We start from the raw sequence: 27,647 nt of genomic DNA on the forward strand, positions 1-27,647 counted from the left end.
ATCCTGAGAATGAGAGTCAAAGTGACTAGCTAGCTTTCAATATCTCTAGGGAACATAGAAAGCAAAATGGTTGTCAGAGAAGTCTACGAGGGTGGGTAAACGTGCCAGATGTGTCCCAGAAGATGGGATGCTAACGTAATTATATAACCTTCATGCCACTGGCAAGATCTAGAATTCCATGAAAATAAAAATTAAAAGAAGAAGCAAAAAAAAAACCCTGGGGAAGACATTTTTTTCTGAGGATCAAGTCATGTTGTTATAAGTTCAAGTCTTAAAATAACTAAGGAAGTTATTTCTTGTTGACTGTCCCAAAAATACATTATCAATTAATGTTAGTTACTCTTAACCTATATTGAAGAAAACTGTCCATTCGTAACACTACAGAGGGTAGTGAAATGTACATGTACCTGCTCATCACCTTAGAACTTCCACATACATGTACTTGTATCATTCCTTAGCACTGCTTAATACTTTCTAAAATGTAAGCATTAAATTTTGCCCCACTATCATAAAATTCTCACATAATCCTGGATTAGTAACAAATTCATATTTTAAAGTATCATCAAAATAGCTTACATTTAATAAGTATGTGCTAAATTCAAGCATCATATACTAAACATTTTTCATCATTTAATCCTCCTATTATTTTCCCACTTTATAGATAAGGGAACTGAGGCTTCGAAAGGTTAAATAATTTACCTAAGGGCCACACAAGTGGCACACAAGTGGCCACACAAGTGCCACACAAATGGCAGAGCTGGGCTCGAACTTTTTATCTTACATTGTTTTGCCTCTAATGTGCGTGTGGTATTAAAAATTCTTATTTCAAAGATGCCTTATATTCTGATGATGGGCAGGTTTATACAGCTCTGGCAGTGTGAGCACCATCAGCTGTTCCAAGAGTGTGGTAGATAGAGACCTGTCCTGGATAAGACAGCAAACACTTTGTTACCCTACCTTCTACCTTGTACTCCAACTCATTTCCTGAGTAACCTAGGGCAACCACCTCCTCACCCTACACAAGCCGCCAGTGATCCATGGATGTCTCAAGACAGACTGGACTCAGAAAAGACAACTTTCCTGAGTCATTTATATCTACTGTCTGGAATTAGCCACTCATGATGCTCAAAAGGGGGCTGTAATTAGTGTCTTATTTATAGTGGGCCACTAAATTCTGCTCCCTATTTAAGAAATAATATCTGTTACTGAGATGAGTACTGGTTACAATTCAGAAAACTTTAATTCTGAGTTTGATCTTGAGCAAATACTTTTGTTCCGTAGTTTTTTTATGTAAAGAGAAAATATCTGTTATGTATTTTACAGACTTTTGTGCAGATACAAAGATGATTTACACTAAAGTACTTTTAAAATAAGTATAAAGGTATTAAAAGTATTCTAGAAAAGTCTCATAGAGTTATTATGGCCAGAAAGAAAGTTTTCTTATTTAGTAAAATTTGCCTCAATTTCCTTTCTAATCCTTTGCATTTAATGGAAGATTCCGTCAGTTTTTTTTTTACAATGTCTTCTCCCCACCAAATCTTCCTCTGTATTCCACATTCCTTTCCTACTCTCCCAGACACATTTCGCTTCTCCCCTATAGCCTGACCACCTGTGTTCTTTGCTTTCTCTCTTGCTAATACTATTTATTCCCTTATCACTGTGATTATACTCTTCTTCTGTCCTAGTTGTTGCTACATTGTCTTATATTGATGTTTAGTTTAACTTAATTCAAGTAAATAATTAGCTACGCAATGCCTATTACAGGCAAGAACTAATGAGTAAGAACTAGTCTGCCAATTACAAATATTATACCATTCTAGTAAGCCTGTTGACTAATTCCAATGCTATTATTTTCACATAAGTATTTGGTTATTCTTAGCTATACCTGATGTCATCGTTAGATTCTAAAATCATTAGAGTGCTAGCGTGCTGCAAGATTTGACTTTCCACTGCCAAGTGGCAGAAACTGGATTATCATGATAATCTTAGTTATTAGTTTATTTTCTCTGCAATGTTATACATATTTAATTACAGGATATAAATACATAAGCCCAAAGTTACTTCAAAAGGTGCTTTACATATAATATTAAATAAAAATGAGTCACAGTTTCTGCCATGAAAACTTTAAATAGGAAGTTTCAAAAAGTGTGTATTTTTGAATTACACAAATCTAAAAGGACATTAATTTCAGAGGAAAGAAGTTTCTTGCCATTTGTATTTCTGAAATTCATGGAAGAGAGTTGGGAACTTTTAATTAAAGCATACTAAGAGGAAATATGCTTTCAAGAGGGATTTGATCAAGGTAAATGCAATGAACACAGGAGGGAGGCCTAAGAAATATGACAGCACTGGGGCATGGTGCAAACTGGGAAAGAAGAAAAGAAATGATAAGGGAAATCATATCAAAAACAAGAAAAACAGTTCCAGAAAGTAAAATCACACACTTTCCTCTATCCCATACTAAAAGGAGAAATTCCCCTCCTCCTCTCTCTCCAAGGCCTTTGCCCCTCATCTCTCCTGTAGTTTATTCTGCATTTTTGTGCATGTTTATTGCTCTTTCATGCATCTTCAACCTCTCCTACTCTTTTCACCTCAATCTATACACATGCTCAAATCTATTCAATTTTAAAAATAAAAATGTTAGGTCCTGTTCCATTGTTAATCCTGAAACTACTACACACATCACCACACACTTCAACTACTCTCCATAAACCTGGAGCTGGAAAAATGAAATATAACAGCCTTCTAAATTTCACTTTCACTACTCCACTGAAACTGTTCTCCCCAAGACCACCAAAGTTCACTTTACTTCCCGATTCAGGAAAATACTTGTTGTTGTTGTTTTTTACTTTTACCTGCTACAGATTTAATCTCTCCTTTGAATGCCTTTCCTGGTTCCCATACATTATTCTTTCCTGATTACCCTCCTTCCTCTCTAAGTATTTTGTTTTGAGGCTCCTCTTTATCCACCTACACTTAAAGGTTGACTTTGCCCAGAGTCCCAACCCCAGGCCCTGCTCTTACTTGTTACACTGGCAGTTTCACCCATGACACTCTTCCCTACAGTATAGTCTATGCTGATAATTCCCAAACCATTATGGGCCTGTTTCAGACCTACAGATCCAGATCTCTGACTGTACAGGGCATCTCTCTCTGAATGTGACACAGGCATCTCAAAATTTAATCTGTCCGAGCTAAATCATGGTCTTTTTCCCAAAGCCTGTTGCTCTCTCTATACTCCCTCACTCAATCAATGGCATCAGTGTTCATCCCACCATCCAAATCTAAAACTTGGCAACTTCTTCATTCACCTCCAATCTATTCCACTCAGTGTTCACTATCTGGGGTCCATCACCTAATAACCTTTCAACTGGACAATAACAACTGCCCTGTAAACTAGACTCTGCCTCTGCTCTCAATCCTCTTCAATCCATGTCTATGGTAATGCCAGGTATCTAAAAGCACAAAGCTAATCATGTCATATACCTTGTTTAAGATCTTTGAGTTCTAGTCCAAAGTCCTTGATGCACTCCAGGACTTCATAGTGTGACCCTTGCCTTTGTTTCTAGCCTTATATTCTATCACTTCATAGTACTGCATCTATAATTCAACTGATCCAAGAGACCTGCCTTTCCTTGAATGCATAAGGATCACTTTTAAGATTTCATGCTAACTATTCCTTGCCCAAAATACCATTTTCTCACTCAACTTTCAAATCAGCTCAGATTCACTTTCCCTGTGTAGCCTTTCCTACCTCTTCCAAGCTGATGTAAGTATTCCTCCTGTATTGCTATTATAACCAGTACATACCTCAGTTATAATACTATTAATTGTTTATCTCCCCTACTACTTATTCCCTTGAAGGCAGCCTAATTTTGCACAGTAAATATTTGGTGAAAAGGCTTAAACAACAGGAAAACTCCACTTACAAATATTCTGTAAAAGACAGAAGTGAGAAGAAGTCATAAAAATGCAACTGGTCCATCCAACAGGGACTTTTAGTATAACCAAATGAGCAAGCAGTAAGTTCTCAAAGAATACACGTTATCCTAATCATCCGGACCTCAATAGCAGCGACAGCTTTCCCAGTCAGAAAAAAAAAAAAAAAAAAAAAGACAACCTGAAAAAAGGCAGTTCTGAATCCCTAACCTAGGGCACAGATTATGAAGCCCAGCTCTAAAGAGTTAAGGATAAAAAGGTCAGGCATCTCAATATTGTCAAGATGTCAGTTCTTCCAAACTTGATCTATAGATTCAATGCAATCCCAATCAAAATCCCAACAAGTTATTTCATGGATATTGACAAACTGATTCTAAAGTTTATAAAGGAAAAAGACCCAGGATAGCCAACACAATAATAAAGAAGAACAGAAATGGAAGACTGATACTACCCAACTTTAAGACTTATTATAAAGCTACAGTAATCAAGACAGTGTGATATTGGTAAAGAAGAGATAATACATCAATGGGACAGAAAAGAGAGCCCACAAATAGTCCCATATAAATATAGTCAACTGATCTCTGACAAAGGAATAAAGGCAATACAATGGAGCAAAGATAGTCATTTCAACAAATGATACTGCAACAACTAGACAACACCCCATGCAAAAAAAAAAAAAAAAGAATCTAGACACTAGAAATCCTTCACAAAAATTAACTCAAAATGGATCACAGACCTAGATGTAAGGTATAAAACAATAAAACTCCTAGAAGTTAACTTACAAGAAAACCAAGATAACCTTGAGTATGGCAATGACTTTTTAGGTATAACATTAAAGGCACAATACATAAAAGAAATAATTGATAAACTAGATTTTGTTAAAATTAAAAACTTCTGTTCTGCAAAGGGCAATGTCAAGATAATGAGAAGACGAGCCACAGACTGGGAGAAAATATATGCAAAACACACATCTGATAAAAGACTGTTATTCAAAATACATAAAGAACTTTTAAAACTCAACAATAAGAAAAAAAACAACTCAATTAAAAAATGGGCCAAAGACCTTAACAGATACCTCACCAAAAAAGATACACAGATGACAAATAATCATATGAAAAGATGCTCCACGTCGTTGTATGTCATCAGGGAAATGCAAATTAATACAATGAGATACCACTACACACCTATTAGAATTGCCAAAATCTGGAACACTGATAGCAACAAATGCTAGCCAGGATGTGGAGCAACAGAAACTCTCATTTGTTGCTGGTGGGAATGAAAAATGGTACAACCAGTCTAGAAGACAGTCTGGCAGCTTCTTACAAAACTAAACATATTCTTAGCATATGATCCAGCAATTACACTCTTTGGTATATACCCAAAGGAACTAAAAACGTATGACTACATAAAAACCTACACATGGATGTTTATAACAGCTTTTTTTATAATTGCCAAGCTTGGAAGCAACCAAGATGTCCTTCAGTAGGTGAATGAATAATTAAACCATGGTACATCCAGACAATGGAATATTATTCAGCACTAAAAGAAAAGAGCTATCAAGCCATGGAAAGGCATGGAGAAACTTTAAATGCATATAACTTAGGACAGTGAAAATACTCTGTATATTACTATAATTGTGGATACATGTCATTATACATTTGTTCAAACCCATAGAATGTACAACACCAAAAATGAACTGTAATGCAAATTATGGACTTTGAGTAATTTAGTGTGTTAAAGTAGGTTCATCAATTACAACAATGTACCACTCTGGTGGGGAATGTTGATAATGGGAAGGCTATATATGTGTGGAAGCAGGAGGTATAAGGAAAGTCTCTACCTTCCCCTCAATTTTGTTGTGAACCTACTGAACACTACTCTAAAAGATAAATAAAGTCTTAATTTAAAAAAATAAAATAAAAGGGACCTCTGAAACAGCTGAAAAAAAAAAGTCAGGCCTCTGCTGGATTTAAGGCCCACAGTCATGGCTGGCTACACACAATGATCAGGAAAGCTTAGGATCTGGGCAGTTTCCTGGAAGAGGGGATCCACAGCCTTTCATCAGTTCTCAGGACATTAAAAACACTGAAAATAATGTGCCTTTTGCATGTGCTAGATTTAAATTAAAATAAATATGGTCTAAAAATATTTATGCTCATTATTTACAATTTCTTTGATATCTCTAAGTAAAAATTTCTTAAAATACCAAAACCACAGAGGAAGAGCTCCCCTGAATCTAAGAGCCATAGAAAAAGGAAGGGCAATAGCAGATTTAAGAGCTATACCTTCTGATAGCAAAGACCAAAAAAACTCAAGTCTGATGGAAGCAAAAAGCCAAAGTATTCAGTGAGTTTTTATCAACCATTTACAGTACGAGGATAGGTTAAATTCATGAGGAAGGGAGAAAAACAGAAATAGGTGCAAGAAATAGAATTAATTCTATAATGAAAAACTTAAAATCCTCATTTTGTTAACCCACTAATCCAAGAGGGACAGACTTCTAAAGTGGTTTCTTGTGCCACTTTGCAGACCTAATAGGAAACATACAAAATATAAGGGTGTCAACAAGTGGGAAACTCAACTACATTCAGCAAATAATTAAGCGTTTCTAGTCTAGATCTAGATATCATAAATACAGACTATGTAAAATGAAAAACTGACTTTTATAACACTATATGTTACAAGAGGTCAGTCTTAAACCCCAGGAAAACAGCACAATGACAGTGCTTAACTGCAGTGAACCGTTGTTCCAAATAAAGGAACAACTCTGAACCAAAGGACTGCACCTGTTCCTGCCATACGTATGTGAGACAAACAAGGGAAACCCACAACCACAACTGACCAAGTGTGGTTCTATTCACCATGGAACTTCTAGTAAAGCACGTTTTCAGGGGAGAGATTAAAAAGATGATGGCATGAAGTAACGGACCAAGGAAACCATGTGTACGGCACTAGAAGAGAGCTTTTGTTTTTTCTTTTGAATAAGATGTTGAGAGATAAATGTATAAAGTACTGAACAGGAAATGCTCCTAACTGAAGAAATTTTTTTTAAAAATAAAAGAAAAAGAAAAGCCTAGCTGGCCCATTTGAATACCTAGACTAACAATTACTGCTGCAGAAAAGTCACATACCTGGGCATACTTGTACCACAATAAAATTTATAAGTTCTGATATCAACTGGGCCTTTAATACTGACTGACCATCTTTGTGTACATTCCTAGTCAGTTCTAGCTCTGAGTCTATACAGAATTATTTCAAACTTTTTTGGATTATTCTCTCTCCTAAAAATTTACCACCATCACCACCACTACCTTCAGTAACCTCGGGTTTAGATGAGGTCACATGGGTGGGGCCCTCATGTGCAATTAGTGCCCTTATAAAAAGAGACACCAGAAGGCTAGTTTGTTAGCTAGCACGTGCTTGGTCTCTCTCTCTCATTCTCTGTTATGTGCTCGCTCTCTCTTTCCCTCTCTCTCTCTCTGCCATGTGAGGACACAGTAAGAAGGCAGCCATCTACAAGCCAGGAAGAGAGTTCTCACCAGAAACAGACCATGCTCAGCAGCTTGATCTTGGATTTCTAGCCTCCAGAACTGTGTGAAAATAAATTTCTGTTGTTTAAGCCACCCAGTCTATGGTATTTTATTACGGTAGCCAAAGCTGACTAATACAATATCATACTTATAGCTGGAGATTCCACACACTGGTCACAATTCCAGCTTGATTTAATAGAAGTATCTTTAAGTTAAATAACATTAATGCTGGTTTTGAGTTTATTTGTTTTTTATTCTTCTAAGTGCTACCTTTCAGAAAATAATTGTAGAAAATGAAAAAGTATAAATGAGAGGCATGAAATCATAAACAGGTACAGTGCAGGCCTACTGAAATGCATCACCAATCTAGTGAAAATGGAATTAAAGATACTTACCACCACCAAGAATGTAAGAATCCTGGTGGTTCGCCCAATGTGATGTTTTTTTCCCATCTTATCTAAAATGAATAAAAGAGATATTAAATACTTTCCTAATAATACTTTTCTTACACATATTATAAAGCAATATTTTTCCATTTAAAATATTATGATAATATATAAGATTTTCATGTTATTCTTTACTCAAGTTTTAAAAATACTCATTTTATATTGTGATTTCCTGACTGGATAGTTTGAGAGAAGATGCCACCATTATTTTCCTGAATTTGCTTCCCACTGTGCCATAATTTCAGAAGATATTTCAAGATCTTAAGACACATGAAAATCACCATTATTAACACCAATATGAAAATCAGTTATCACCACTAACCCAGAAATTTGCAAGAGATTGGGCTTAATATGTAGACTCTAAATTATACTCTAAGGATTGAATTTTTTAATAAGTTCCTTATTTGAGGAGATTGGAGTAAGAAGGTATATGACTTCCATAAGAATTTTTAAAAGATGGTGACATAAACTTTCCAATTATTTATATTTCAGATGAGTTGGAGTTCACTATAATAAACATTTAAAACAAGGTCAATATTCTCAAAATTACAAGTTCTGACTAAATGCTTTTTACAAATTAAATTTAAAAATTGGAAAGCTGTGTGGGTGTTCATACAGTGCCTTTTTTAAGTATTGGATCACAGTCAACAGAAAGGATAAAAATCTTTGCATTCAGGTAGATAATATTTTAGTAAGGAAGATAGACCATAAACAAGCAAACAAAAAAAGGAAATTGTATTTACATTAGAAATAGAAGGTGACAAATGCTGTGGAGGAAAACAAAACAGTGAAGGAGGATAAAGAGAAAAGGTAAATGTAAGTTATAATTTTAGCTAAGGTGATCCAGCTTTGAAAACAAACAATCCTTATGTATAAGTATATCCTGTAGTTTTTTAAATAATTAAAAATATTTAACAATACTCCAATCAATAAAATGTGCCCACAGGCCCTTAACACTACTAGGAAGTAAACAACTATAATTATAGATTTCAAAAAATTCAAGGAATCCTTTCTATCACCTACTATGGAAGAAGTTATCCCAAAAGGATAAAAAACAAAAACATTTAAAAATAAAAACTTAAGAAGTGGCCCTAAATGTAAAAAAAGAAAAAAAATCAAAACCTCTCTAAGGAAGAGATGCAAAACTTAAGTGCAATTAAAATAACTGAAACTGATTACATTTTTAGAGTTCTTATGTATACAAAATATAAACCACTGGGAACCTCGACATAGACAAGTAATTTGCTCTCAAAAAACAAACAAACTTTCTAAAGATTAGAGAATTATATATGTGATAACCATTTTAAAAAAGAGCTAAAAGGTGAAACTCTAGCAATTAATGAACTTGAATTTATAAAGTCTAAATGTGATCTATGAACCAGAGCATGATATATAAATGTAAGCCAGATCCTAGCTTGAATTCTCCTAAGCAATAACACTCAAAAAAAAATTTTTTAATGTATACTACCTTTTATCTGATAATTTCAGTTGATCAATATTCTATCTTTTTGGTTCATGAAAAAATAAGGAATGGTACTTAATGAATCTTATGAGAAATAAAACTCTGATGTCCTGCTAAAGTTATGATTTAGTCAGAAACTTGTGTCTCATCTTTCTCTCAATCCTTTCTCTTACCATTTTTTCACTAGTCTTCTTGAAAGGGCATAATAATGGACCTCACAGATGTGCCCCAGACATACTAATATTCCTAACCCCCGGAATCATCCTAAGCATATAAACAGTAAGTTTTTTAAAGTAGTGTCCTTATGTTTCATCTCAGTTCATCTTGACTTTACATAATACAACTGTGAAATAATTAAAAGGAGAATGTGAGATGACTTATGAAGAGTCAAAGTAGCATGACTAGCTCTCAGTGCCAGACTGTGCTGGAGGTAGGATTAGACTCACAGTCTAACATGAGTCCCACTGCACCACATCAGCTACTAAGCAGTCTCCTTCCTGTACCTTCACAACTTCCACAACCAATCATCAGCTATTTCAGGAGATAAGGTACTCTAGGAAAATAACTATATGGTTTATATTTGATATGGTCTTTCACAAGAGGAAGTCTGAAGGTAAAGCATCTGTATTTTAAACAGTATTACATCTTATTATTCCTAAGAGAAACTCAAAATGTTTCACATACATCATCTTTTTCATCCTCAAACATTCTTTACTATATCGTGAGTAAAGTTCATCTTTCTCACTTTAAATTGCAAGTCTGTGGCAGAAACAGCTAAAACTTTGGTCCATCATACTGAAGTTAACACAAAACTCACAGTTATTCAATGAACAACAACTAACGTTTTAGGTATTTGCAAAGAAGAGGTCGTTATACATAGGAATATGTTTCCATAGTGAATGGTAGTTTTTGCCTCCAAACTAATTACTACTCTAGATATTACTTGTTTAGAGAAAGCATGAGATGATGCTCAAGAAAACAGAACCTGATCTATAGAAAACTTTGGCACATTTACTGCAGCATTTTTAGAAACAATGAAAATTAGAAACAACCTGAAAAACATTCACCAATAGTGAATGTAAAATAAATTTTGGTGCTTAAATACTACAGAACAGTGTGTAATCATTAAAATGAATAAGATATATCTATATGGAAAAATAGCCATGCTATATTGGTTTTTCAAACTGGAGATTACAAAAGGTTGGAGAACAAATACATATAGTATAAAACCTTTCCTGTTTAAAAAGAAATGTATGAATATGTAGATGTGCATTTGGGTGTATGCATATTAAAAATGACACCAAACTTACAACTATTATCTCTGGAAAAAGCTAAAGGAAGACTTTCATTTTAAAATCATATTCACATCCACATATGTAGTTTAATTTTTTTAGCAAACGTGTATTAATGATGGATGGGGTTGAGGAATAGCCAGAAAATACTTCTAAATGTCAACAGTCATTTTAGGAACAATTCTTCTGCTATTTATGAAGAGGCATTTTCTGTTGTACTGAGTTTCATGGGCTTCAGGCTTGTTTAGGTGTTTAAGCGGCATCTGTGCAAACAATCTCTCTCTCTTTATTCTATTTTTCCTTCTTGCATTATTCCAGGCCCAATGTGTAGTCCCTAGTCCTTAGGCTTTTTGCTGTTTAATCATCCACCTCCCTTCCTTCCGACATTAGTCCAGCTAAAGGCCGTATTCTCCTGTAACCTTGTAAATCCCAAGGCCAATTCCCACTGCCATATTCTGCATCTGAGGGCCCTGTCTGTGATTATGCAGTGTCTCTATCATATGATCTAGTGTTTTCAGCATCTCTATGTAAATGCACAGCCAAACATTGAATCATGAATGAAAGGTATATTGGCAAGAGTAAGACATGCCATATGGTTTATATCTGAAAATTATAAATTACAAACTATCACTATCTGATAGCAATTCTTCTTCTAGGAATTTATTCTATAAATATGGTCACATGTGCAAAATTATATATGAAACAATTTTCATTGAAGCATCATTTGTAATTGCAAAAGACTGGAAACAATCTAAATGTCCATCAGTAGGGGGCTGGTGAAATTATGGCACATTTCATAGAACAAAATACCCTACAACCACAAATAGAGAATTATAAATTTAATGAACCAATATAAAACAACTGAAGTTGAACAAGTGAAACAAAAATCAAAGCACAGAACAGAGCGTATAATAAAAAAAATTTGTGATACACACACATACAAACATATATACATACACACACACACATTTACTTATCATCTCATCATCATTTGCTTCCAGCAAGGTATACTGGTCAGTTACCTATTATCTCTCTGCCCTAAACCCACCCCTCCTACACTCCATTCTACACTTGGTGCTTGGATTCTGAAAATTACATTTCCTAGGCTCCTTGCCAGCCAGTTTCCTGTTAAGTTCTGCTATCAGGAGACACTAGTAGGAGATCAAAAGGCAGGAGGAAGAAGAGAAGCTTCCTGCCCCTGGCTCCAAAGGAGTAGTTGCTGGTTGCAGCAGGAGCAACAAAGCCGAGGTGGGGCAATTCTGGATGTCGACAGCACCTTTTTTGGGGGGTTCCAGCCTCATCAATGTGGGACCACTTTAGACAGTCAACAGCATCTCCAACAGCACAGCAGTTCATGTGAAGCTCATGGGATACAAACTTTACAGAGTATTCCTAAAACCTTTCATACTTTTTGAAAACCAATATTAAAAAAATTAATACCCTGAAAGGATAAAGCTAGTTCCTGTGTTAAGAAAAGAATGCATACCTATGTACACATTTGTTGCTAGACAAAATCCTGAGACTTCTAATTTAGATATAATCCACTGTTCCTACTAATTTTCTAAAACCTTCCATGTATAGAAGTATCGGTGCATCCATACAACTAAACTAAATGTAAAAAACAGTAAAAATTTTTCCATCCTAATTTAAAAAAGTAAAGCTGATAGATGTGTAACAGGAAGAAAAATCTGACTGTACTTTAAAGCAGATATAATCCAAAACTGTGCTGTTCAATGTGGTACTCATTAACCACATGTCGCTCTTTACATTTAAAATTAATTGAATATTCCTCAATTGCTCTAGCCACTTTTCAAGGGCTCAGTAGTCACATGTGACTAGTGGAGAACTTACTATACAGCAGAGATTAGAGATCATTTCCATAATCATGGGAAGTTTTATTGAATAGTCCTGCTCTGCTTTAGAAGGAAGGTAGAAGTCCTCTTAAAAAGGAATACCTTTTATTGGGAAAACTCCTTGATGCATATGAAGGAAACAGGAAAGTTAAGGCAAAGAAAAGGTATCAGCCATAAGGAGGAGAAGCAGCAGGGCTGTAATACTTAGTGAGAGCAAGAAATTACAGCAAGAGAACCATACTGTCCTCCCTCCCCCTAGTAAGCCCCAGAGATGTTAGAGAGGACTTGAGACAACCTATTATATTAGGGATTAGAGCTGGAGCCATTTTGCTAGAAAAGGTAGCCCCAGGAGGTAGGAGGATTGTGGGCCATCCAGGTGACAGATACTTGGAGCACACACGTGCACGTAGGATATATATTTATACTTGTACTCTAAAGAAATAAACTACACACGATAGAAAAGAGGGGAATTCCTTGGCAGTCCAGTGGTTAGGACTCAGGGCTTTCACTGCCAGGGCCCAGGTCCAATCCCTGGTCAGGGAACTAAGATCCCATAGCAAAAAAAAAAAAAAAAAAAAGAAAAGAATCAGTCAAGCATTAAAATAACACCTTTGAGCACTTACCACATGCCAGGCCCTTCAAATCACTTTACATGTAGTAACTCAATTAAACCTCAGCGCCACTTTAAAGTATTATTATGATTATCTTCTTTTTATAATTAAGAAAACTGAATGAGTAAATATAATGTAGAACACAATTCAAATCCAGCAGTGTGGCCCTTAAGTGATCGCTCTTACCCACTACACTATGTTGCCTCCAAATTAAAGTTCAAGAAACAGGTAAGGTAAGGAAATTATTATTATTATTTTCTCTCTTCATATAGGTGAAAAAATAAACAGAACAGAATTTTGGAGTCTATGGAGTTCAATAATTTAGCATTCCTAATAAAATCTGAAGAAACAATCCATTAGATATTTTTAAGCTTCTATTTCTGGCTAACTTATTGGCTAATTTATGGCAAATAAGGGCTAGTAATATAGTATAAACAATGTAAAATTTTTAAGAAGAGAAAAAAAACCTAGATCTCTGCAATACTCTAATTCTTAATTTTATTTGCTACAGACACCAAGCCTCATTCTCAGGCATGAATACCATACAAAATTTCAGAAACAAGCAGGAATTATCTTTGCATAATGAAATAATATAACGCAGGAAAAGAATCGTTTTTAAAGAACCCAAAATAACAAAAATTGATATAGAATTGCAAAGAAGATTTCTTAGCATTCTGTTTATAATTATTGAATACTGAAAGATAATAAAATATAAAGCAGAGGAGGGGCTCTGTATTGAGAATATTTCTAAAGAATATTCCATTTTGTCCTCTTGGTGGTAAGAAAATGAAAAGTCATACAAACTACATTTAGGATTCAGGTAGTGGTTTAGGATCTATGATGAATCAGAGATAACAATGACCTTTAACACAGCCTGGCTAGAGAAATGTTTTAATTTCTACTGTTATCCCAATGTTATCTCTTTTAACTAAGAAAAAAAATAGCTGGGCTAATAGTGCCCTACTATTCTGACTGATAACAAAAGCTATCAGAAGCAGTCCAATTTCTGACAGGCTAGGCCAAGGGCAGTATAAGAAAGGCTAAGCCCAAGTGAGAGATTAGGCTGCTGAGATACACATCTTACTTGTTCAGATGATGCCTGGAGTTCCAACTTGACCTTCTCACAACTTCATCCAGAAGGCAAACCCATATAAACGAAAGAGGTGGCCCAGCACAGTAAATCCTGGCTCACAAGGGCTCATTAACATCATAGTCATCTATATCCTCATTCATCCTGAGGGAGAATGCCGAAATTGGAAGAAGCATTCTACTTCGCCTTGAACCAGTGTGAGAACATCGAATACTTGAGTAATTGGTGCCACTTCAGTCATTTCCTTTTTATCACAAATACCCAACCCAAATAAATAGGTCCCCCTGATTTTTAAGTTCCTTGTATAACAGTTCTGAATTAGGTAAAAATCTGGGTATAGAGTAAGAATTTAGATAAGATGGTCCTTCACTACTCAAATAACTGAAGAAGTCATTCTACAATGAGCAGCCTTAAATTTTCCAGATGATCCAAGTGAAAGGAAGAGAGAAAGCAATGCTAAATAGGGTACAAAGCTCTAAAAGATTACATTCTCCTTTCTTTGTTGTCCATAGTTAAAGAGGATGGGTACTGCCATTCACACAGACACTGCAGTACAAACCTAACGATGCTATTCTTTTACTTAAAAGAATAAAAGTTCTCTTTTGCCGAGAAGATAAGTCCAAGCTTCTTGGCAGAATATGCAAAGGCTTTTAGGTAAGAATGCACTATCAGCACAGAGAGGTGGAGCCCTGAGAAAGCTTTCCTAGAAAAAGCTACTTCTAAGCTAGTCAAGGAGAGAAGGGGAGGAGATTTTAGGCAGTGAATAGCACCAAGTAATGCCCAGATGAGAGAAGGCTTCTGGTATGTATAGGCAAACACAAGCAGCTGGTATTATGGAAACCTAAAATATGAGGGAGGACAATATAGCAAGCTATTGAAATTTAACCAATTGAAATTACAGTCAACCCTCTCTATCTGTAGGTTTCACATCCACAGATTCAACCAACCACGGAGAGAAAATACTTGGAAAAAAAATTCCAGAAAGTTCCAAAAAGCCAAACTTGAAATTGCTTCCTACAGGCAACTATTTACATATCATTTACATTGTACTTACATCTATTACATAGCATTTGCACTGTTAAGTATTAGAAGTAACCTAGAGACGATTTAAAATACATGGGAAGATAAGTGTAGGCAATGTGCAAACACTGTGCTATTTTACATAAGGGACCTGATCTCTGTGGATTCTGGCATCCACAGCAGTGGGGTAGGGGTGGGGAGGTCCTGGAACCAATACCCAGTGGATACGGAGGGACGACTGTATCTAGAACTCTAGGGTATACTCAGCAATGGCCTATTACAAATCTACCTCCAGACTTCCATTTTAAAATCAAGGTAATTTTGTATTTTATCTTCTATTATTTTTATTTTTAAATAACTATACAAATATATATACATATATATTTCTTGTTTTAAAACATTCTACAAGTAAGGATAAAATTCCCCTTCGATTCCTTTAACATCCCCACTCCCATCAACAACTAGTCTGGAATGTATATTCTTTCAGACCTTTACTATACTTCACGTTCGTAAGTATGTACCCACAAAAATATATACGATTGCTTTATGTTCAACGATTTCCACGTAACTATTCTGGGAATCACATACACCCCTCTCCAAAGTCCAATAATATTGTGTCTTCCTGGTGAAAATAGTTTATTTTCAGCTTAACTGATTCCTCCTGTGAAACTGACCAGATTAATAATTCAGAGATATCCTCAATTTTGTATTCCAAATGCAGCCGGAGAAAATAAAATCATGGTAAATACTTGTTAAAAAATGTGTAAATCTCTTCTGGAATTATAATTTTATTTTTACCAAGTAGCTCTAGAAAAGTTGTATATCCATTGTCCATCGAGTCAGAAGCATATCAGTACAGTATCTAGTTATCTGTTCAATCCACATAACTTATTTGAGTCCTAGTACCTGAACTTCCTTAAATACGTTAGCAACATTTTTCTTTTTTGATGAAGTGATTATTAGTGTTGCTAAGAAAAAATAGTCTTGGGAACCCCCGAGGACTCAGAAAATTGAGCCAATCCAAAATGCTCCTTTATATAAGGAAAGTGACCAGTAAATTCTTTTATCAAGTTTCATCAAGTTTTCAAATGCATTAAAATAAAACTTGAAAATCTCCATAAGTAGCTTTAGTTTCTTTTAAATATAAGTTGGCAGTGATTAAGAATATAATTATTAAAAGCATTCTCTTTGCAATCTCAGTCACTTTATAATATCAAACAGTGAATGTGACTCAGAAAGGTTACAGACCAAAGTCTTCTAATTAATTATTTAATGAGATATGGATATATTAAACTTCTGTTTTGATTTAAATAAACTTTGAAATCACATTTTTATTACATGGCATATATTCCTTCAATAGTAAAACAATTGACTTCTTAAGTTCTGAGCATACCTCTCAATTTTCTTACTTGCAAACAGGCCCTAACAGTTCACATATATTAATTAATTAGATAAAAGATTGGGGGGCTACTACGTGTGTTTGTTAACTTGTGTGCTTGTTGGAGGATAGTGAATCTCAAGAAGGCTGTACCTCAGGCAGGGCACTTTGGTCAAGGGGTTGCCCGTCATATCCCTGATCTGGAAGGGGCAAACTAGTGAGATCACTAGAGACAATGTAATTTTGATCAGCACTGTCCCACAGAAACATAAACATATGCCACAAATGAGAGCCACAGATGTAATTTAAAATTTTCTAGTAATTACATTAAAAAAAGAAAAAAGAAAAAGAATGTTAGTAACTTTATTTTGTCTAATATATCCAAAATATTATCATTTCAATGTGATCAAAAATTTTAAATTATTGATATTTTATATTCTTTTGTTCACACCAAGTGTTCAAAATCCAGTGTGTAACTTCATACTTGCAGCACTTCTCAATTGCATTAGTCATATTTCAAGTGCTCAAAAAGTCGTATCTGGCCAGTGGCTACCATACTGGACAGCACAGATATAGAGGGGAAACCAGGGGCTTTGGAATTAACATGGACCTAAGGTTTGAATTCTAGTTCCATAACTTACTAAGCTATGTGACCATAAGCTAGTAATATAAACTCCCTGAGCCCTGTAGCTCTTATCAGTAAATCAGGAATAATACCATATGCCTTGCAAATCTCTTAAAAGAACTATAGATAATATAATATTTATTATAATTATAGATAATATGCCTGGCATATATATAACTCAATAAAATCCTCCTCATCCTCATCATTATATAAATTAGAGAAGGAAAAAATAACATTGTATGAGAGCTCAAAGTTTAAAATATTGTGAAGGAGAAAAACAGAAAGAGAAACAAGAACTTGAAGCAAGATTATCAAAATGTTTTCTAACTGAAGTTTCAGTCATCAACCCACTATTATCCACACAAAACAAAAACAAAAACCATATTTTCCAAAATTGTGAATAATGCCAAAATAAGATATTGCTAAAACTAGAGATATGATGGTGTTTAAAGGTTCTATTTCTACAGGGAAAAAATGGCTGGAAAGTTGAGTAGGAGGTTATTTGCATGGACATGGAATTTTGGGATACTAAAAATGCTTACAAAAAATCTACAAAGAGTATATTATGCATTCTGATAACTGAGCATTCATTATAAAATACATAATGATTTTTTTTCAAATAATTGTTACAGTATATTTTTCATTCACTTATATAGGATATCAAAATACAATGCAGAAAATATACAAAACATACCTCTGATAAAAATGTCTGGGCCGATTTCTGAGCTCCTACATGGAGCAGATATTCATATACGTAGAGTGCTAACCTGTAAAATGAGTAAAATATTTATTGAGAAGAGGTATATTTAAAATTCATTCTTTAAATAATGCACACACCTTTTCATTACAGAAATATTTTTCACACTAACAGTGACAGAAAATCAACTCTTCCAACATCTTTTCAATGGGAGTTTATACACATATGTTCAGAAAGAACTTTAATTAAAATAGGACGCAAAAGAATAAGACACATTTTTTCTTGGCACGAAACACCTAAATATGGATTTTTGTCTTGGATCATCTAACTTATCAAGCCCTCAATTCCCTTTGTTATACCTAGTATGAATTACTAACTTAAAACCAAACATTAATAATTCCCATAACCTACTTGAAGGTCTAATTATTAGTAAAACAAATGAATTAAGTTATTGGACCTTTACAACAACACTATATCCTTCCATCTTTCTGGTGAATGTTAACATAAACTCCAGCTGTTTACATATCCGTATGCCAAAATGGGTGTTGAATGTCCATTTTAATATATTTGTTCAGGCACTCTCTCCTTATTCTTTAGTTTAGATTGCTAAACCAATAATATTTTAATTTAAAAGAAATTCAAATTAACAGCAAATCACAGCATTAAGTAAACTTTAAAGGTACCAGATTATATTAAGCATTTGGGTGCTTAGAGTTTAAAGGTTAACACGGAAGTACATATAAATTTATCACTCAAATATAGAATATTAAGTATGCACTATACATTTATACTACTCTCATTATCTTGTGGATTCAGAATTTTAAGCTACACCATGTGGCTCAATTTTAGTTACGCTGTTAACAAAATATTATTCATAAACCCAAATTAGTCTGAGGCAGTATTTTTAATGATATCTTGGACTGATGCCCAGATGGCTCACAACAGTTCAGTTTCTGCTACACTGTATTTACCAATATTGAGCCAGGTTTACAGTAAACAAAACAATGTAACAATAACCACAGTTCTGTAGAGCTACTCCATTTCTCTTGCCAAGTGAATTTATGATTGTTAAAGACTGATGGCATTTGAAAAAAGGAATATTTTCCCCATTTTCATGAAAACATAACATGTATTTGTCATGAAAAGGGAAAGCCTGTATATAATCACTTGCTCTGTCCATTTAATTCTTTCCATTCCAAAACTGCCAAACTCTTAAGATGAGAATTATTCTGTAGTTACTAAGCACCATGAGCAGACATCTGTTAAAGTTACTCATAGATGAAAAGTATGTTGTTGACAGTGAGTATACGAATATAATTTAGAAACATCTCCTATTCTCTTCAAGTTGAATGCCACTTCCTGGATCAGTGCTTCTCAACTCTTTTTCTACCCTAACACAGGTAGTATGTCACATTCCTGTGTGATGCTCCTTGAGGAACGTTCATACCCCAAAGTATGTCATATGGGATATGGGAATTGAAATGTTCCTGTAGTTTCAAACAAACAAACCCAACTGGTGATTCTTATCACACATTCTTCAAACACACATATCCCACATACTCTGTCTCTCCACTGACTACTTCCAAACCCATCACATGATTCCTGACCATGATGGCAGATTTCACCTTGAAAAAAAAAATATTTGTGAATTTCTCCTGGAGAGACTGAAGCCTCAAAATTGCCTGCCAGTGGCAGTGTGGCCCTACTGCCTACGGCCCTACAGCCTCGGGTTATTCCTTGTGGCTTGTAAAATCTTGGGCCTAGAGCCATACCAGTGGTGCAGTCTGGACAAGAAAGCCAAGCCTAAGTCAAAGGCTCAGCAGTAAGGATGTTCCACCAAGCTTGGGGAAGTTGGAAGTGAGAGGCACTGAGTGAGGCAGAGGCACTGCGGTGGGTCTGGGAGGGGGGGTGCGATAAGAAAACAGACCCCAGAACAGTCAAGGCCAGAGCACAACTGTTGCTGTGTCCTTGCAATAAACACCATTCCTTAAAGTTAAGCAAGCCACTTCCTTGTAACCTCTTCTTTGTAATATTAAAGGAGATAATATATTTCTTCTATGTTTTCCCCCAATTAATTAGGTAGCAAAAAGTATATCTCTTTATAAGTAGAATTTAAAGCAACAATCTCCTCTCTCTCAATGGGCTCAGGACAGTGATTCTAAAAGACCTATTGGCAGAGGCACAGAATCAATGGGGGGAAGGGGTTTCAAACCGCAGAACTAAAGATTTTGAAGCGTCTTCCTAGGGGTGAGCTTGTCCTCCTACCCTTAGAATCTGAGCTGTAGCAGGACATCGTGTTGTTATCAACAGGATGATAAAATGGGACAGGGCTGAGAAAATCTATCTATAACACCGCCTCATATATCCATGTTCTGTAACTCCCTTGAACAAAATGAACGCTTCCCAGGCAGTCAGGACCTATACTCCAGAGAGAGTGGCAGGGAGCATCATATGGGTGAACAGTTAATCAACTCTACTGCCTTGATGACTCCAGAATACATCACTAGCAAATCTCCAACATTTTAACTACTACCTCTGTGCATAGGATTTTCCAAACCTATGTCTTTAGCCCTATCCTCTCTACCAAGCTCCAAACCTGCTTCTCCAAATTACTGTTTGAAATTTCTAGCAAGATAGCTCTCTCTTAACTTGACCACGTGCAGAGTTAAATTCACCTTCTCCCTCTGTTTACAGTACCTGTGCTCACTTTCAATGAAACACAATTTCTGAGTCTCAGTTTCCTCATTTGTAAAATGGGAAGGATACTTTCCTTGTAGTATTGTTGAAAGGATCAGACAGCACAGTAAATAGTAACAATGACTGCAACAGTTTCAGCTAATTCTGTTACATATTATATTACCAAGTCACATACTGGATTCCAACGCCACAGCCTCTCTCACATTTGCCATTCCTTTCTATCCTCCCTCCTCCTCCTGAAGAACCACTAGGAGCCACATCAATAGGAGTATTTGTTCTACCTTCAGATACAGATACTGTGTATTTCCCATTAGCTGCCTACAATAGAGGCATTAGGGCCACCAGAAGTAAGAATCTCCAGGAGGTTCTGGGGGAAAAGCCCTGCAATAAATTATTTGTGTATGAATACAAATGATTCCAGGGGAGTGAGGAGTGACACTTGTCCATCCGTGCAGATGAATCATAGCATGGTCCCTTACCTAGTGACAGGAGATCATCAAACATTTTATTCGGATTCAGTTTCTACTGGACAGTAAAAATTTAAAAATAAATATTGAATATACAAATATTTAAAATGTGTACACTCTCATATTAACATTTTCATTTTCCTTTTTAGGATCTTTAAGAAATTTAACTACTTTTGATAAAGTACAAAGTGGCTATTTAATCTAGTGGCTTATAATGTGATCCAATTACACAGAAAAAAATTAATAATCATGCAGTAAGAGTTTGTTTGCAGAAAGTAGACACAGACTTTTTTTTTAAACATTGATTAATGAAAAAGCATATCAATGATTCATGGATCATATGCCTTTAAATTACCTTCATTTCATTCTAAATTTCAAATAGATACCAATGACTGAGTTAACAAAATCATGACCAGGAATTCTAGAGAGGAATGCAAAGCCAGAATGCAAAATATATCTGAAACAGCTCAAGACCTTCTGTACTCCCTGGTTACTGCAGGCTCTTAAGCTTTAAAAGTAAGAGCAAAGGTAGAGGTTAAAATGGGAAGAGAACTGAGAATAGCCAAAGCCTGAGCCCACCTGGCACTGCCCTCAAAACAGTAATTACATATCACCTACCCATGCGATTCACACTCAACTCACTGTCCCTCAGTTACACACATATACACTCATGGGTGCCATCGAAGGCAGAACGGAAAAGTCAACCACCACTGATAAAACTTCACAATTCAAATTCTATCAATCTCCAATTCTGATAGGGTCAAATCTATTGATATTTCAACTAGACTTCATGGATTCAAAATCTCTAATAAATTTGGATGTTGACCAGTCTACAGTTTAACTTTTTAACCTATTTACAAAAGGAAAGGGGGAAATCCCACTCACTTTACTTTGCACATGATTCTAACAAAAGTGGATTTTTTTGTTAATTACAAAATATATAATTAGAAGGGAATTAAAGACATATAAAAATGAAAAGAACACAGAAAGATGTTAAACCTCTGACTACCCCCCACCAAAAAAACCCCAAATAAAATTAAAAAGCAATAATGAACTGAGGGCTTCCCTGGTGGCGCAGTGGTTGAGAGTCTGCCTGCCAATGCAGGGGACACGGGTTCGAGCTCTGGCCTGGGAGGATCCCACATGCCGCGGAGCGACTAAGCCCGTGAGCCACAATTACTGAGCCTGCGCGTCTGGAGCCTGTGCTCCGCAACAGGAGAGGCCGCGACAGTGAGAGGCCCGCGCACCGCGATGAAGAATGGCCCCCGCTCTCCGCAACTGGAGAAAGCCCTCGCACGGAAACGAAGACCCAACACAGCCAAAACAAAATTAATTAATTAATTAATTAATTAAAAAATAATAATAATAATGAACTGAGAAAATAGGATATACAATCACTAGGACAACAAAAGGCTAATATGCTTAATATATAAACAGCTCATATAATATGTCCTGCCAGAATAAGAAGACCTTAATTTTTAAATAATGAGCAAGGATGGACGTTAAAGGTCAAATAAGAATGGCTACCTATGGCCAGTAAATAATCCTAAGGAAAAATATTCAACCTCCCAGCCATAAACAATATTTTAAAATTTCACCAATCAATGTACCAAAGACTCTAAAAACATTAAAGCATTCGGTGCCTAAAGGGTAATATATGGACGTGTAAATGGTACAGCTTTTCAAGAAAATAACATGGCGAAGTGAAAAGGTTAAGTGAATGAGTAAAAAACACAAGTGTAGAATAGCTCGTATAGTACGCTCCCATGTATATGACACATATATTCTTCAGAGGTAATTCATATACATACAGGCACAGGAACAACAAGCTTAACTCACCAGGCTTCCCCCTCTAGTGGAAACATATGTATCCAAACAGTATCTTTTATTGCAGGGATTTTTTTCCTAGGGAGTGGGAGCCTAGGATAAGAGGCAGACTTTTTTACTGCATAAACTTTCTTCTGTTTGATTATTTCCCCGTACTTCTTCTATTACGTATTTAAAAAGAAATAAACAAGTAAATAGGAAAAAAATAATAAACCTTTTGTGACCTTTGACCCAGTAATTTCTATTCTAAAATACTATTTTAAAGAATTAATCCGAAATCCAAACAATTTATAATGAAGCTCGTGGTAAAATTATAGCAGTGAAAAACTGGCAAACTAAATATCTGATAAAAGGGGAATAGTTGGATTGTGATATATGCAGGTGATGGGAAAATATATTTTTGAAGATGTTTAATGAAGAAATGTTCGTAATTCATTGTTAAAAGTGTGAGCATATATACACAGAAATATACATACTGCATTGAGAAAAAGAGTAGAAGGAAATATGAGTTATAGCTACTGGTAGAAATATTAATAATAGAAGAAGCAACAGATGAAGTCCAACTAGTATGGATGTAGCAGAAAAACTAAATAAAGCATAAAACCAGTATGGTCTAATCAGAGTAAGAGCTAACATCCCCATGCCTCCTTCAGAAGGCCTGAGGACAACTCTTGTTATAGCACTGTCCTCTAATTAACAATCATAATGGTAGCTTTGTGTCTCCAGTAAAAGATTAAACTTTGTGCCACTCATACTATACAAAAATCTAAGATATCTTTTCAAAACCAATTTGGCAATAAGTATACGTCAAAAGCTTGCTAAAAAAAGTTCACACACTTTGACCCAATAATTCCATTACTGGGAGTCTAGCCTAAAGAAATTATCCTAAATGTAGAAAAGCTTAATGCCCAAAAATTTTTAACCAAAGAACATGTAGAACAATCAAAATATAAATAAAAAGAAAAATGGCTAGATTTATAGTAAAATATTTTGCATTAATTTCATGTTTGAAAATATAACTCAGAATTTAGATATATTCATTCAACAAGCACCTAAGAGACTTCCCCCTGCTTAATTCTTGAACTTTAAAATGTGAGAAAATGTTATAACCATACCACCAAATAAAATTATTTCAAATTTACCTTGTGAAAATTACAAAATCTAACAAGGAAACAAATCTTTACCATTCACATGAACAAAATCTGTTACATGCTTGCCAAGAGGTATCATCTAACAGTACTAAGAGAGTTAAGTATTTAACAGCACATCTACAACACATAATGTCATTTGGAGTCTAATTACAGCAAATTCTCAACTACACTTGTAAATAAGGACTTCACAGTCTGGAAAAGGGGTAAAGAATTTACTTCACTCTATAATCTAGCTATCTAATTTGAGATTAAATCTCTTGCTCTGAAGGAAATGGTAGAAAATAAGGAACTATGGATAACATATAAAAAAGGTTTTAAAGACAGTATTGTTAATTTGCAAAAAAGTTCTCCAAGCTACACATAAATAAAAGGTGAATACTACCTATAGTTCAGAGCTAATTCCTAACTCTCTCTCTACATACACATATATGTACATATGTCAATATCTATGCATGTGTGTATAATACATCTATATAAAACAAATCATTATTTCACAAAAGTCAGTCAATAAAAATGACCTAATGTGTTTAATCTGAATTTATAGAACAGTTAAAATGGATATGACTGTTTAAATCATAGAAACAATTTTTTTAATCTTATGAACAGGATTCATCAAAAGTTTTCTTTATATTATACATGCTAGTTATAATAACACAATTTAATGTTCATAAAACTTTTCAGGAATGTGTGCCACTTGTGGATAACATTTAATTATGCCTCACAATATATTCCTATGAGGCAGAGTTACGAACTATGTATAAACATCATTAGGTAAGTACTCATACAATGAAAAGTCCAACTACCAATAAACAGCTATGTCTGTCAGCCTGGTCATGATATCCTATATCTACTTTTCACACATTTACCTATTAAATAACCTGTCTTTTGCATGCCATTCTTTTAATATTCCAAAAAGATGCAGTGTTGAAACTGAAAAGCAAGAGAAAGTAGCCATTTAATATGAGAAAACATACATCCATCCCAAACTTCAGTGATGAAAACTGATTTCGCCATCTTCTTACATTTAGCAAGGAAAAAGGAAAAAAAAAGATTCAAACATAAAGCCTTCAAATTAACAAATCCCCACCTGTAGTTTTAAAATTCTTTTGGTTGATTCACTATATGTGCAAAGGTAGAGGGAAGACACAGTAGGAGAATTAACTTCAAAAAACAGCTGTTCCTAATTTCTCTTGAAATTAAACTACTATAACACATTTTGTCTTGTTTATCTCTGTATCTCCAGCACCTAAACTAGTGAGTACCCAATAAATATTTTTTAATGAAGGAATGACTCTCTTAAACCAGGCATGAGGCACTTACAGAATCCTTTGGTTTCCTCTAGTCAAGGCATTCAAAGGGGAAGCGTAAGGAATCTCCTTAGAGACCTACTTTAGCATTGACCTCCTCGTAGTATCCTTAAGCTTCAGCCTCTCAATAAAATACTATCGTTTAACAGCATGAATGTTACTAAAACAATTCCTTCACACTGATTCCTATCTCTATATACAAAGGGTAATTTTTTTAAAGAAATAAATTAATCCATTTAGTTGTGGGTGGTAGATATCTGTTGTTTTGTTATTTTTAATAAAACAAATCCTCAAAAGACAATAACCTCCCTCTCGCCTACATCCTTAAAGGAAATAAATCAAGGTTAGGAAATAAACAATAAAAAGATTGTAGAGGGCTAGAAGAGGGCTATTTTATAAAGAATGGTCTAGCTGTTACATTTAACACTGGTGAGCAGTATGTGCTGCAAAATGCTACATCCAAAATCCACTCCCCATCTTTTGTCCTTAAATCCCAGTGTCATTAACTCGAGAAGCCGCAGACATAGAGAACTTAGAACAGATTAAGTTCTCCTAATGGACAGTAAAAAGTCATGTGGGATCTAGATTCCTACCCACTGCTATATTTAAAATGGATAACCAACAAGGACCTACTGTACAGCACAGGAAACTCTGCTCAATATTATGTAACAACCTAATCAGGAAAAGAATTTGAAAAAGAATAGACACATGTATATGAATAACTGAGTCACTTTGTTGTACACCTGAAACTAACACAACATTGTTAATCTACTATACTCCAATATAAAATAAAAACTTTTAAAAAAGTCATGTTGGATTTAGAAAAAAGAACTCTCTTATTCCTGATCCATTGTATAATTCCACTGTTGACTAATGACACGTATCAGTATCCACATGTGTCTCCTAAGTGATAAAATGCCAAGAGTTAGCCGGATCACAGCTAGCTAACAAGTAGCAAGGAGCATTTGGCAACCACCGAGAGACTGCTCATGGGATTGTAAGTAGTTTAGCAATGAAACTAGATCAGCCTGTTCAAATTTTCAACAGAGCTTACAACCTGGTGCTAAGGAGGTGTGAAAAATTAGAAATCTGTTTCTAACATTGTCTTTTTAAAGTTCTTCATCATAAACAGTGAAGCTAAAAAACAGATTTAGCATGTCAAAAACTGTCTATGCAACCACCCAATAATATTAATATCCAGCCTTTGTTTCAAATTTACTTAGTCTATTTTCTATACTCTCAATATCAGTTTTAGAGACTAGATACCTGATATACATAAAGATACTGAAGATACTAAACAGAATTAAATGTTCTGGTGCAGAGATAATTGCATCAGTTAAGACCGACAGGGAAAGGAGTGAAAGATTTAACAATTATTAAATGGATAGCTGGGCATAAAAAATATTACTTTGCCGATGTGTCATTGATGTCATAAATGATAGACAAGTAATGCTTGGGAGTATGGATTTGGAATTAAATGATTTGGTGTGCTTAGAAATAAAAACACTTGCCTTGTGCAGACAGGCAAATTCATGATTAAAATGACTATCAATAGAGGAAATAAAAAGGCTAATATATAAAAATAAGAATTAATTTAAAACTAATCAAGAGTTTATAGAAATATAGTTGTTTATAATATAGAAATATGGTTATTTGTAAAATTTAGTAAAAATTTCTATCCATTCTTTAAAATAATTGTTCTTGCTATAATCTCTCACTTGATTTTTTTTCATAAATTTATTTATTTATACGTATTTAATTTTGGCTGCATTGGGTCTTCGTTGCTGCACGTGGGCTTTCTCTAGTTGCGGCGAGCGGGGGCTACTCTTCGTTGTGGTGCACGGGCTTCTCATTGCGGTAGCTTCTCTTGTTGCAGAGCACGGGCTCTAGGTGCGCGGACTTCAGTAGTTGTGGCGCACGGACTTAGTTGCTCCAGGGCATGTGGGATCTTTCCAGACCAGGGGTCGAACCCGTGCCCCCTGCATTGGTAGGCGTACTCTTAACTACTGCACCACTCCATCCACTCTTAGAGCTAAGCTATATACATTGGAAATACAGTACTGGGTATACTTGATAATAGCACTTAGTCCATTTCAATCCAGCTTGAAGATTATACATTATACCCATGCTCCCACCTGCCCATGGAATCTTGATATATATTGTCTGATATACATAGTTCTGTTTGTGTCATCCTTACAGAGAGCAGATTTTCTTTTATATCCACCCAGAATACTAGTAGCTTCCTAACACTTGCT

General features: G+C 35.1%; 1 protein-coding gene across 8 annotated transcripts in view; it reads right to left on the minus strand.

Annotated features, from left to right (window-relative positions):
* SSBP2 (single stranded DNA binding protein 2) overlaps positions 1-27,647 on the minus strand; it is a 297,896-nt gene that overhangs the window by 206,985 nt on the left and 63,264 nt on the right. For all 8 annotated transcript variants that reach the window (XM_059916696.1, XM_059916695.1, XM_059916692.1 and 5 more), the window contains 2 exons: positions 17,941-18,013; positions 7,865-7,926 (listed from right to left, as the gene is read on the minus strand). In XM_059916696.1, the coding sequence (XP_059772679.1) occupies positions 7,865-7,926; positions 17,941-18,013 (135 nt within the window). The remainder of the gene's footprint in view (positions 1-7,864; positions 7,927-17,940; positions 18,014-27,647) is intronic.

Source organism: Balaenoptera ricei, chromosome 3 (genome assembly GCF_028023285.1).
Source record: "Balaenoptera ricei isolate mBalRic1 chromosome 3, mBalRic1.hap2, whole genome shotgun sequence".
Lineage (NCBI taxonomy): Eukaryota > Metazoa > Chordata > Mammalia > Artiodactyla > Balaenopteridae > Balaenoptera > Balaenoptera ricei.